Raw genomic sequence first — 13,113 nt, 5'->3', positions numbered from 1 at the left:
GAAGTTTTCTAAAACAACCTACACATCAAATTGAAGCTAGTGATGTTAGGAACACATTTAATACATGAATTTATAACATTTAACAACGTTCAAACAACCAAAACACCAAATCAAACACACCAAAGTTCATATTCAAGCTAGTTACCTCAAATAACGAAATCGAGCATATAAATCATATATTCGTGTTAGACTTGAGACATAGACACTAATTAACAACTTTATAAGTTCAAAATATCAAGAACACAAAATCTAGTGATTTTAGAAAGTTACCCAAACTTGATGAAATCAGTATGGAATCGAAGAGGAAGATGAGAGGATTCCGAATATGCAATTTGTTTAGATGTTAGCCTCCAAATCCGAAATTAGATGATGAATCTTGTTTGAGTTCTTGAGAGGAAAATGGAAGTATGAAAAGAGAGAAAGAGAGAAAATGAGAGGAGGAGGTTGAAGGTTTGACTAGTTGACCTAGTCAAATCTTTGACCTCTTTGCAAGTTTAGTCCCTCTAGTTCGGGTGCGGGTGCGTGAATCAACCAAACGAATTATTTTGAATTACACGAGAGTACGAGAGATGTTATAATCCAATAACGAAAATATTTTTAAAAAAATGTTAGCTAATGGAGGATACGAATCGAGATACTGAGGATATCATTAAAATAAAAAGACGGGCGTTAAAATAATTTAACGGAAAAATGCGGGATCTTACATCAGGGCACCCATCCACAGGTAGAGAGGGTTCAGATGAGGAGATGGAGGAAACAGATGACATTAGGGATGTCATTAGGGATAGTTATACTGATGTCTGCCAGCATGTAGATGAGGTGGAAATGAATAACCAGGCTAGGCATCATCAGTATGAGCAGTAGAGAGCCGCGGATGAGTATGAGCACTCCAGGCGACGCCAACACGATAGCTGGCAAGTTCATCAGCACCAAATCATGAGCCAGTTATCATATCAGGTACCACATAACTACATCTCGACTCGACATGCTTACTATCCACCACATAAGCCTGACATGCGACCACCCTTTGACCTGTACGACCCCAATCAAGCCTACCAGGACACCTATCACCAACCATGGAACCCGAGCGATGATATGAACTGGAATCCCTATCCAAATCAATAGTGTTCCATTGGTGATTTCTTATCTTTTATTATTTTTATCTATTTATGTTAAATAGTTAACATTTTGATACTTTTATGTAATGTTTAACAATTTTTTTTTATATAATTTTGTACTAATATTTCATTTTCGTAATTTGAAAGTGGGATATTAAGTCCCATTTCAAAATACCATGCATGTTATATTTGTATTGTATGTATTTTATTTCATGAACAAAACAGGGTAAAACAGCGCACTTTCAAAGACTGGCATTAAGTTCAGCAAAAGCTATTAATTTTGACGACAAGACGAAAAACAAATGTGATATAACAACTGCAGGAATGAACAAATGATGTGCACCATTTATCATTCAAACAAACAAAAATATGTTTGGAAACTTTGGTAAAAATTTAATCATTTTTCTACGCTAATCACCCTCAATAATTTAAATTGTTACTGATTTCTTGCAAATGAGGGCATTGCAAGATCTTAAGTGTGGGAAGGGATTAAATTCTTTCGGATTTTAAAGGTTTGACTTATACACTTGGTTTAATAGCCACCGTTAAACTTTACTAGTAATGCAGTAGTTGTATTATAATCTAGTGCTCTCTGATAATAAAGAACAGCCCTAGTCTTATATACTGACTACCCACTTCTAGTAAAATTTTTAAAAATTTTCAACTAAATGAACTCAAAATCATGTTTATACATATTTATGAACGATAAAACTAGGTGTTAACACCGAAATTATTGTTACCTCGGAAAGGACATAAATTGAGAAACAACCCAAAACGCTTAAATTCATTTAAAATGGAATAGAAGAGAATAAAAAGGCAAAGAAAGAAAAATAAAAGCCAAATGTGGGAAAAATTTACCAAGTTATTTAGAACATATATCACATATTTTTTTACAAATAATTGATGATACTTTTGTTTTGGACGATATTAATCAGTTTTACCCAGTTTATTGTAATATAAATAGAATTTAAAAGGAAGTAAAGTCTTCTGAGAAAAAGACACGCGCTTCTTGATTTAGGTCAGGAAGTTGTCGTCCAGACCAGTTGTAGAGTCTACGAAAAACCTTGAAAAGTTTTCTCGAAAATCAGCTGGAAATCCACGGACCTCAGCATCAAACAGGGTCGCCATGTGGTCAGACTTATCATATCCATGAGAGGATCTGTCTCGTACAATGGGGGGCACCGTGCAAATTAGCTTATAAGACTAATGAATCAGATCCCAGAAAGGATAATCTCCTTAAAGATTAAAAATCAGCTTTTAAGCCTGATATTACTCAATCCTTGAGATTGAACTTAAAGATTGAGAATTCAAACTCATGGAATTCAATGATATCTAAACTCGAGCTTGAACGAGAAAATATTTTGATCAAATTACAAACCAATTTGTTTTCTGAAAACCCATTTTCAATGCGTTCATTACCATTGAACGTAAAATCTTAAGAATTCACCTGGGATTCATTAGGTCACCTGGACCAAATCGGGTGTCAACCGTAAGAACGGTGGTTGCATAGCATGGTCGAAGACAGGACCTTGTGCTAGACCGAAAAACTATAGGGTGATCTTTACTATTGCTCCTACAAAGGATAGTAATTGCATCCGACCCGATGTAGACCATAATCAAAACCATGTCATTAGACATTGCCTTAACAGTTGCTTGTTCAACGCTTTCCTTTACAACCGGACGGTAGTTTACCGAAAGGTAATATACGGAGCAAGTATACTGGACGTGTTACTTTTCTAATACAAGGTTAGCAAGTGGGTGACACAAAACCATAAGTTTTGACATATACGTTATTAATATAAAAATGATATAACTAATAAATTTATATTTATATATATATATATATATATATATATATATATATATATATATATATATATATATATATATATATATATATATATATATATATATATATATATATATATATATATATATATATATATATATAATGATATAGGTTCGTAAATCCGAGGCCAATCCTGCATTGTTCAGTATCGTCGTATGCATATTTTTACTACAAAATATCGTATAGTGAGTTTCATTTGCTCCCTTTTTAAATGCTTTTGCAATATATATTTTGGGACTGAGAATACATGCGCTGCTTTTATAAATGTTTGACGAAATAGACACAAGTACTTAAAACTACATTCTATGGTTGGATTATTAAACTGAATATCACCCCTTTTAGCTTGGTAACCTAAGAATTAGACAGACGAGAGGTTCTGTTCCTAATTGACGCGAATCCTAAAGATAGATCTATTGGGCCTAACAACCCCCATTTAGGTTATGGATGGCTTTAGTACTTCGAGGTTTATATTATACAGACGAGAGGTTCTGTTTGGGGATATTCTATGCATTAAGGTTAATGTAGGTTACCAGGTGTTCACCATATGAATGATTTTACCTTTATGCAGACGAGAGGATTCTGCTATGGGAATTATATTTATAAATGAAAATCTTGTGGTCTATTAAAATTATGGAAATGATTGATTATGATAAACTAATGAATTCACCAACCTTTTGGTTGACACTTTTAAGCATGTTTATTCTCAGGAAATAAAGAAATCTTCCGATGTGCATTTGCTCATTTTAAATATATTACTTGGAGTCATTCATGGCATATTTCAAAAGACGTTGCATTCAAGTCGTTGAGTTCAATAAAGATTATTATTAAATAAATGACAGATTAGGTCATTTATAGTTTGAATATTATGAAATGGTGTGCATGCCTATCAACTTTCGATGAAATGAAAGTTTATCTTTTAAAAACGAATGCAATGTTTGTAAAATGTATCATATAGAGGTCAAATACCTCGCAATGTAACCATATGTTATTGTATTCGTCCTTATGGATTAGGACGGGTTACGACATAGACAATTAGGTAATTTAATCGTAGGTGAGAGTTCAATAGTTCCACCACTTTTGACTTGAATAATCTCACCATTAGCAGTTTATATTTTATCTTTTTAGGTTTAGTTTTAAAAATAATATCGATTTTATCAAAACTCATAGTATCCGTTGCCTCACAATCAAGTATCCATGAAACGGTTTTATATTTTTCCAAGACTATATTTGCTTCGGATTGAGACACTTCATTATTTTGTATTTTAGTTGATGCAGAATAACTATTATGGCACGGAATAATAGGTCTATAACATATTTGGGCCTCTTACTACTAATTTTGGGTTCATTAAAATCTTTTTGTCTAGGTTGGCCTAACCCTTTTTAAAATATATTTGGCTCAGCCCCATTTTCTTTTGATTAGCCATTGAGTCAGCCTTTCTTTTAAACATATGCGGCCCACTTAGTTTCCTCATGGGCCTTTGTCTGATTAAATAGTGATTATGGTCCAAGCTGCAGATCTCGCCCAAACGCTAGTCCACTAACAGATATAATAAAGCCCATTTGACTAATTGATTTAATAAGGACAGTTTGATTAACACAATTATCATTTGTCCTTGTACTTATTTTAGGTCTACTTTCCTTAGGGTTAAATAAAGCATAGAATGGTTTGGGAAATATACCTATTGCAGCTACACCTCTAAACCATACATATGTGGTGGTTGTTAGCTCAGTTTTGGTGGTTGTTGGCTCAGTCATGGCAGCCACTGCTTTACCTGGTTTCATCCACCATTCTGGAAATCCTTTGAGTTTGACACATTGCTCCTTTATGTACCTCGTTTTCCTACATTCGATACACACTAATTTTGATTTATCAATATGAAGTGATGACGAACCAGAGGTGGTTCTCGAGGGTGGTCCACGACTACTACGTTGTTCTCTTGCACTTAACCCAACTCCTTATGTGGTGGTGAGTCCACTTCCGATCCCATGTTGATTGGTTGTGAGTTCTCCGCCACTCAAAATTTGTTGGTGATATTTTTTCTTTCGTACCACCGCGTAGGCCTCCTCTGCAGATAGTAGAGGATCTCACCAGAGTAGTTCTCTCTTGGTCTAATTGTATCGCTCGTTAAGAGCATTTAGAAATTGAAAAAGCTTTTATTCAACTCTAATTGGATCTCTTATGTCGATTTTTCCCCAGATTCCCTGCATTGTAATCCATAGATCTTCGAGTGACTGGTCTTTTTGCTTAATGTCATTAGCTTTAACATGAAAATCAAAATTTTGAAGTTTATATTTACCACTACTGTATGTGGTAACAAGAGCATCTTATAGGTGCTTGGCCGTAGCAAATTAGGTCAATTTACTAACAAGATTTGACTCTATATTTTGAATTAGCCATGAAAAAAATGAGATCTTCTTGTTCCGATTGTTCGAATTTTGGATCATCTTTTTTTAGGTGGGTTTGATACAAGGTGGTTTAGGAGGTTTTTTGACTTCCCTCCTATTGCCACCTTAATCATTCTAGACCAGAGTGTATAATTCTGACTAGTGAGGCTAATGTTGATTTTGAAACTATCGGATAATTTTGGTTATGATTGAAGGCTGTTCTTTAAAATGTCAACTAGTTGGTTTGATAACTCATGGTTTTGACTGCTTTGAGTGATGTTGGTTGGGTTTGATTGAGTTTGGTACCGGCGGAAGACATGACAGCCACTCAAAGGTAAATGATTGAAGCTTTTAAAGTGTGTTTGATCCAGAATTAGCACACCTTCCGCTCTGATACCATGTTTGCAAGTGATTATAATAGTTGGAAAGTGTTTTTGATTATGATTCAGTTATTTCAAATTGATAAGTGAGTTTTACAAATACATATGGAATTGTTTTATACAAAAACTAGTTTAACAGCTATTTCCTAATTAAAGTATGGATCCAATCTTCTTTTGGAACCACTTTATCATAAATGAAATGGGGCTTGTTTTAGATCCGTTTGAATGGCTGGTTGTATGCAGCTCAATGTCATCTTGTGATCTTTTATAATTGGATATGATGAAGATACATTTCTTCTGATCCATAGTCAACTTACCAAAAATGGTAATATTCCATTTAAAGGTTTGTTGTCCCTACTGACATTGTTCTTTAACATTTGACCTTGCCAAAATCGTCTTTCCCGTAACCTACAAACCACCCATTCTAACCATTTCACTGCTTCTGTTTAAGATCTACATCTTTTTGTCGTGGATGTTGATGTTGGAATTGGTGCTGCCGCACTAGAATGGCTTTCCAAATTCCACTCAGTCCGTAGATCGAGGTAGTGCTATCTTTGTTGGTAGGCTGGAGTTAGATTCCAACGAATGGATGATGAGAAGTTTGTTCAAATCTCTTGGGCCAATTTCTAGTGTAAAAATTTGGTCTTTTAGCAAGTATGCTTACATTACCTATACTACCTCTTTGTCCACACGCAACTATTTTTTTTAAACGGACATACACTCGATGCTATTAACTCACTCAACGGCTCGGATCCATTTGGGAAACCCATTTTCATTGGGTGGCCAGCTAGGCAGCTAGATGTGGATCTTCAAATCGTGTTTTAAGACGTTCTTCGTCCTTTTGCAAGAGGTCTCAGGTTCGAATCCAGTATAGGGCAAATATTTAGTGGTGACCAGGGATGGGTTGCAAACAGCCAGGGAGTAATCCTGTTGGGATGCGTACATTAGAGTATGGGGTCATATTACTCGCCCTCCAGGGTAGCCCGAACAGGGAAACCCTCTACATTTTTTTCGTCCCTTTGTAGAAGAAGTTTTCGTATGTTTCAAATTCAATTTGTAACGATTAACTCTGTAATTGTGTTAGCTCTCAGTTGAATAAGATTTTTATCTATTTGGTTGAGTTCGTATTCGTTCATTTCGATTGGTTTTGTTGTTAATCTTCATGTTTTTTAAATTATTTTCAAATTCATTATTTAGGTGAGTGATGGTTATGACCAATTTTACCTGTCTAATTAAGTACCTATACCCAAGGTTGCAAAATTTAGCTATTCGGGGATTAATCGGTCGGGACTTTGAAAGGATTAATCGGTAATTCGGGGATTAAACCGATTGTACGTTATAGATTTAAATATTAAATTTCAAAAATTATACGTGTAATATAGAAGAAAAATCATAAACATGAACATAAACTTTAATATAATTGTTTATTTTGTCCAAAAACTATAAAGTTCTAGCTTAAATTCATGTTAAAATGTTGACCAATTTTGACTTTGACCGACTTTGATTACTAAATTCAATTTTGACCCATGAATTGACGTTGACCTATTAATTAAACGGATTTTAGAATATCAGACGGATTGCTTTTAGAAATGATTAATTGGGAATTAATCGGCGAGTAATCGGGTTTTTTGCAACAGCGCCTATAGCTAATGGTTATCTTAATTCACGCGAGAAAGTTTGAGTTGTAGGTCCCACTACTCACGCACCTTATGGGCCCCACTAGATCATCTGCAATGGTGTAATAGTATCCAATGCGTGAGATCGATCGACCTATATGTTAAAATTGTGTTGAAATCCCTTGACCAACTGGACCGTTCATGGTGTTCATACCACATACTTAACTTACTATCTTAGTTTTTATTACTTTTTTGACTCTGAATCATAACGGACGATTTTAAATATAAAAAATAAAAATAAAATAAAATACATAAAGAGGTGCATCTTTATCTGCTTTTCGGTAACTTTTTAAAAATTTTGACAAATATATGAACTTTCTAATTTTTGTCAGTATATGTTATAAAAGTATGCTTTTTTTTCATGAGGTAGAATATATTTATATTTAGTAACATCTGAGCTCTAATGGAAAGATGGGAAAAAAGCATGGTCAATATGCAGGTGACACATCACATTCCTCACATTTCTCATGCATGAATTACACAGAAATGTGATTTGTGAATGGTGATTACTGAAATCGATGAAACGTTTCTTGCCACGTCACACCCTTATCAATTTCGAATGCGCCCATTAACCATGCATGTGTATTGGACTTATATTTAAGGTTAATTTGCCTATACAAGTCTGTGTGTTTAGTGAGTTTAACATCAAGAAAATATACAATACATATACATACAATTAATATTTCAAAAGGTTTAGTTCCTGAAACCTTATTCGTCTCACTCCATCAAGTGAGAGGTGAATCGAGCTGACGTAGCAGTAAGACAACATTGTTTTTTTGGGGCAGATTAGTACATACAATCAATTTTAAAGAAGGTTAAGTTAACTTTGCAGTTCTGTAACTAAATAAAAAAGGTTCAAACAATGGCTTCAGGTGCAGATTCATCTTCTTCGTCAATGGTTCCTGATCAAGAAAACAATGAGCCTCTCGCAACAGGACTCTCATGCAAGTTCTTCAAATTTCTTTCATTATTTATGTGCTATACAAATTAATCTCAAAATTTTAAAAGTGGACAAATGATTAAAAGAGAAAAAAAACCATATGAATTTTGTGTTGGCTACTTAAATAGTTATAGTCAAACCATTTCATATCAATTCTATATTTTATTATACTTTATTGATTTTTTCTTATTTGTTTTTCGATTCTCATTATTTAATTTTATGACAGATCAAGAAGCAGATGGTGCAGTAGAAGTATCTCCTACCATTTTACAATCAATAAAACGGCCGTACGTTTGTAATATATGCTCCAAGGGTTATGTGAGAGTGCAGAATTTGATTTTTCATTTAAAAGTTCACAATCTTCATTATCCCATTAAGTCAACGTATCCAGGGGTGACAAAAAGGGTTTATCTATGCCCTGTAACCACCTGTAACCGCCACAAACGCGAGTTTGCATTGTGTGACTTTGGTGGTCTGAGAAAGCATTACTTAAGAAAGCATTCAACTGAAAAGAAATATAAGTGTAACAAATGCTCTAAGGAGTATGCAGTAAAAATCGACTTTAAAGCACATTTGAAGGTTTGTGGCGTGAAAAGATATGTTAGTGATTGCGGCGCTTGGTGCTCTAGGTACAGATTTATTAACTCGCCTTTCTTTTTAAAGTCGGTTTTTTACTTGATTCGTCATTATTGATATCTACAAATATGTTCTATGCATTTATAACTTGTTATTTCTAAATACCGCAGCATCCAACCTAAGTTATAATATTCATTGTAAGTTCGCAATGGTTTTTCCCTATTAACTAGTAATATCTTCCCAAATTGAAACTTAGAAATAACTAGAGGTGAGTGGGCCCGTTTCACCGGGGAAAAGGTAAGCCAAAGAAAAGAAATTAAATTTAAATTTTTCTACAAAATTACAAAAATACTAAATTACCCCTGAACATAACCCTATGAAGGTGAACACAGGGTAATATAGTAAATCAACAACGTGCGCTATTAATATGTTAACGAAAGTACTATATTACCCCTGAACATAACCCTATGATGGTTACTATTCACAGAGGTAATATAGTAAATCACCAACGTACACTATTAGTATGTCTATGATGGTTACTATTCACAGAGGTAATATAGTAAGTCACCAACGTACACTATTAGTGTGTGGAGTAATGAATCTTATCTATTTGGTATGCTACATATCTTATATTTCACTAAGTATCATACTTGGCCTCAGTTTTTTACACACACATATCTGCTCATGTATATCATTTTACTTTACTAGTAAGAATTTCCCGGGGTTCTCAAGCTATACGAATAATATTTTGCAGCCTTTACGACGTAAATGTTCACCAAGAATCGTATGTTGAACAAGAGCATGCGAGTGCAGCACAGGATCCACCTGCACTCAATATCGGAAACAGCTCGATCAACGCCACATTTAACAACAACACCCTCATATGCTTAAATGCATCAGATTTAACTCATAATTTCGCCTTTCAAAACCCGTCAGCTTATTATCCTTCTTTCGCACCCTACCATCAGTCTCAGTTTTATACTTCTGGAGCAGATAATTGGAGCCCCGTTACTGACCCTTTTACGGGCTTAAACTTGGAAACTGTAATTCCTGATTACTCTTTTACATCAACAACTCAACAAAATCAACATGAACTTCAAGAAGGTTCTAATTTTGGGTTGTATGCTAATCAGCTGATAGATAGGGTTTCATTAAACGATGCGGAAGGTGATTTTGAGAGCTTTATGAGTGACGGTGGCAATATTTATGGAAATGGGAACGGATCAAACTTGGATTCAAGTTCTGTTATGTTAACACCAGATGTGCATAATGTTAGTGTGATTGAAATGCTGAATCCTGTATCTGGTGTGGGGCCCTCTACTTTTAACCAACGATTCGGTCCTACTAATGATCAAGGTGGTTACTATTTTCATGGTGATGAAGGTGGGAAGTTTGACCATGGAGGTGGAATGGAAACGGTCAAACTTGAAACATCAACAGAAGCCACAAAAGTACTAGCACCATATGAACAACACTTGAACCAATTTCGAGGATTTTGGTTCTGAAAAGTGCTTAGTGAAGTTTTTATCTGTGTCTATAACGAATGTTGAACTATATTCCTTTGTAAGTTTCTGGTACTTAAATCGGACTAGTTTATGTCCGACAATGATGTACTTAGTTTTTAATGTCTTTCTGCTTCCTTTCTGTTACGTCGCCTTAATTTGCGTCATGATTTTGATTTTCAAAGTTATAGACCTGCCCGATAATGGAGGTAATAATATTGGTAATAAATGATAAATGGATATTCGGTTGTTTTTTTATCATCAAAGTTCAGAACTTTGGCTGTTTCAGATTTATATTGATCAAATGAGAACTTCATGATTGCTAGTTACCTTGTACAATTATATTCAATTCCTTTTTCTTACATACCAATAAATAGATATGAAAAAAACTATGGGGCGGCAAAAAGATTCAACAACTTAAGGTATCGAACAATATGAGTGATTCTCGTTTCTGATATTTAAACTAAACTAGATATATCAATTGTGTGTATCAGTGTATGACATACTTAGCTTACATCCTAGTGTATTTCGCTTATGACGCTAATGACATACTAACGTTTTTCGTGCTCGTTTATCATCTCTAATTAATACCTTTTAGAGTATGCTAAACGTTTTTGACTAGTGAAGTAAAATAAGCAGGCTTGGCAGTTTTACAGATATTCACATTCAAGGTATGACACGTGAAATCCGACAGGTCATACAATTGGGCTTGATAATATAAGAAAATTTCTAATGACAACCCTAAGGGTTGTCTTTAAGAAATTAAGACATGTTTAATTTATTTGTACATTATAATTAACCACCCACTCCATGAAAATAACCACCTCCAACAATCAAATTATACCACTCTTTTATGCATCAATTACTTCTTAATGACAACCCTTAGGGTTGTCATTAGAAAACTTCATCAATTATATTCTCACTGGGCATGGTTTTATTTTTGAAGGTACACAGCTAGTCAAACCATGAACTGAACAATGTAGGATCAGGCACCTTACGAACTCATTCTTAAACTCACAAATATAAACTGAATAAAACTTGCAGAAGAGAACAAAATTAAAAAAAAAAAAAAAAAAAAAAAAAAATAGCAAAGAACACCGTATAACTACATCGTAAGTTTTCTGCTTTTCATTCACTAGATTAAGGCTAAATATATAGCCAACGTACATCAATTAACCCACTACTTTCCAGTTCCACTCACTAAAATCGGTGCAGTATATTCCAACGTACCATTTCTCACGATTGCATGATTTGGTCAAGCACACTACCTATTCCAACCAGCTATTTGACCCATCAAACCTTCAAGCCTTATTAACTAAAACAGGATATATGTATATATAAAGTAACAAATAAGATCGATCCTCTAACAAAACCGATTAGTTCCAATAAACAAGGCCTGTTAGATCCACTAACTGTCCAAAACAGTGTTGCTCAGTTTCTACTACTTAAAAAAATATATGTAACGCATAAGGTAAACATATAAAGTTTTTACACTACCCGGAAAAGGAAGGTATAGCTATCCGGGTAATCCACCCGTGACTATTTCCGACCTTTATCAGAAGCCTAACCGCTACACCTCTTGTTGGTATTACAAAAAATGTGCATTGATCTTAGAAGTTTAAACATACAAGTTAAATAAAGGGGAGAAAGGTAACATAAAAGCCACTTTTTTTCCAATTAAGGGCATATCAGTTTTTTCTTTACCCATAAAGGAGTTTAATTTCAATTTAATGCTTAAAAGGGTGTGTGTGATTTGAAAACGCTTGCAATTGAGGTAATATCTGACATGTGGCATTTTTAATTTTTTTTTTTTGCTGAGTTGTAAATTCCATGTCATTTCCATGTCATTTTATTAATTGAAAGAAAAAGATTTCTTTTCATTTTCCAAATCCCGACTTCGAAACCCGTTATTCATATACTCCGTATGATTTATACTTAAAACCCATTGTTCATATATATGGTTTGGAACGGTTTTTCATTGTTCAGATCTGGAACTTATGGAGCGGTTTATCATGCGAAGTGGAGTGGAACAATCTGACTCAACGATTATCAAATGTTTGGGAAGGTTCATCTTGAATACGATTTGTTGACTGAGATCGAGAAACCACCGAATCCAAATTTGTAATTGTAATTTATTTAATTTTGTAGATCCGTAAAACTTTGTTTTATTTGTATCGATTTGTTGTTGTAATTTGTTTAATTTTGTAGATCGGCAACTATATGTTGAACCAAAACAATAGATCCGGTGCGAATTCTTTTGGCCAGAAAATTTGTCTAACCAAAACAGTTTTTTTAATTTTGATAACTGACCGGAATTTTATAATTGACCGGAATTTGATAGCTGACCGGAAAATTTGTTTAACCAAACGATTTGTTTATTTTTAATAGCTGTTTGGAAATTTTATTTAACTAAAAACGATTTTTTGGCAAGAAAATGATTGGAGAAGATGACCGGAAATAATGACGTGACAATAAGGTTATTACATGAAATTACAACTCAGAAAAAAAAAAAAAAAAAAATTAAAAATGCCACATTTCAGATATTACCTTAATTGCAATCGTTTTCAATTCATACACCTTTTTAAGCACTAAATTGAAATCAAACTCCTTTATGGGCAAAGAAAAAAGGAATATACCCTTTATTGGGAAAATGTGACTATTATATTACCTTTCTGGGCAATTTGCCC

The 13,113-nt window shown here is 34.1% G+C and overlaps 1 protein-coding gene across 1 annotated transcript; it reads left to right on the top strand.

Annotated features, from left to right (window-relative positions):
* Positions 1 to 8,270: 8,270 nt before the first annotated feature.
* LOC139900593 (uncharacterized) lies at positions 8,271 to 10,429 on the top strand. The gene is made up of 3 exons (XM_071883358.1): positions 8,271 to 8,352; positions 8,575 to 8,977; positions 9,679 to 10,429. The coding sequence occupies exons 1-3, from the start codon at positions 8,271 to 8,273 to the stop codon at positions 10,427 to 10,429; spliced, it is 1,236 nt and encodes a 411-aa protein (XP_071739459.1).
* Positions 10,430 to 13,113: the final 2,684 nt, after the last annotated feature.

This window comes from Rutidosis leptorrhynchoides, chromosome 3, assembly GCF_046630445.1.
Source record: "Rutidosis leptorrhynchoides isolate AG116_Rl617_1_P2 chromosome 3, CSIRO_AGI_Rlap_v1, whole genome shotgun sequence".
Lineage (NCBI taxonomy): Eukaryota > Viridiplantae > Streptophyta > Magnoliopsida > Asterales > Asteraceae > Rutidosis > Rutidosis leptorrhynchoides.
Note: the sequence above shows the minus strand (reverse complement) of the source record. Positions and strands in the feature narration are given on the sequence as shown.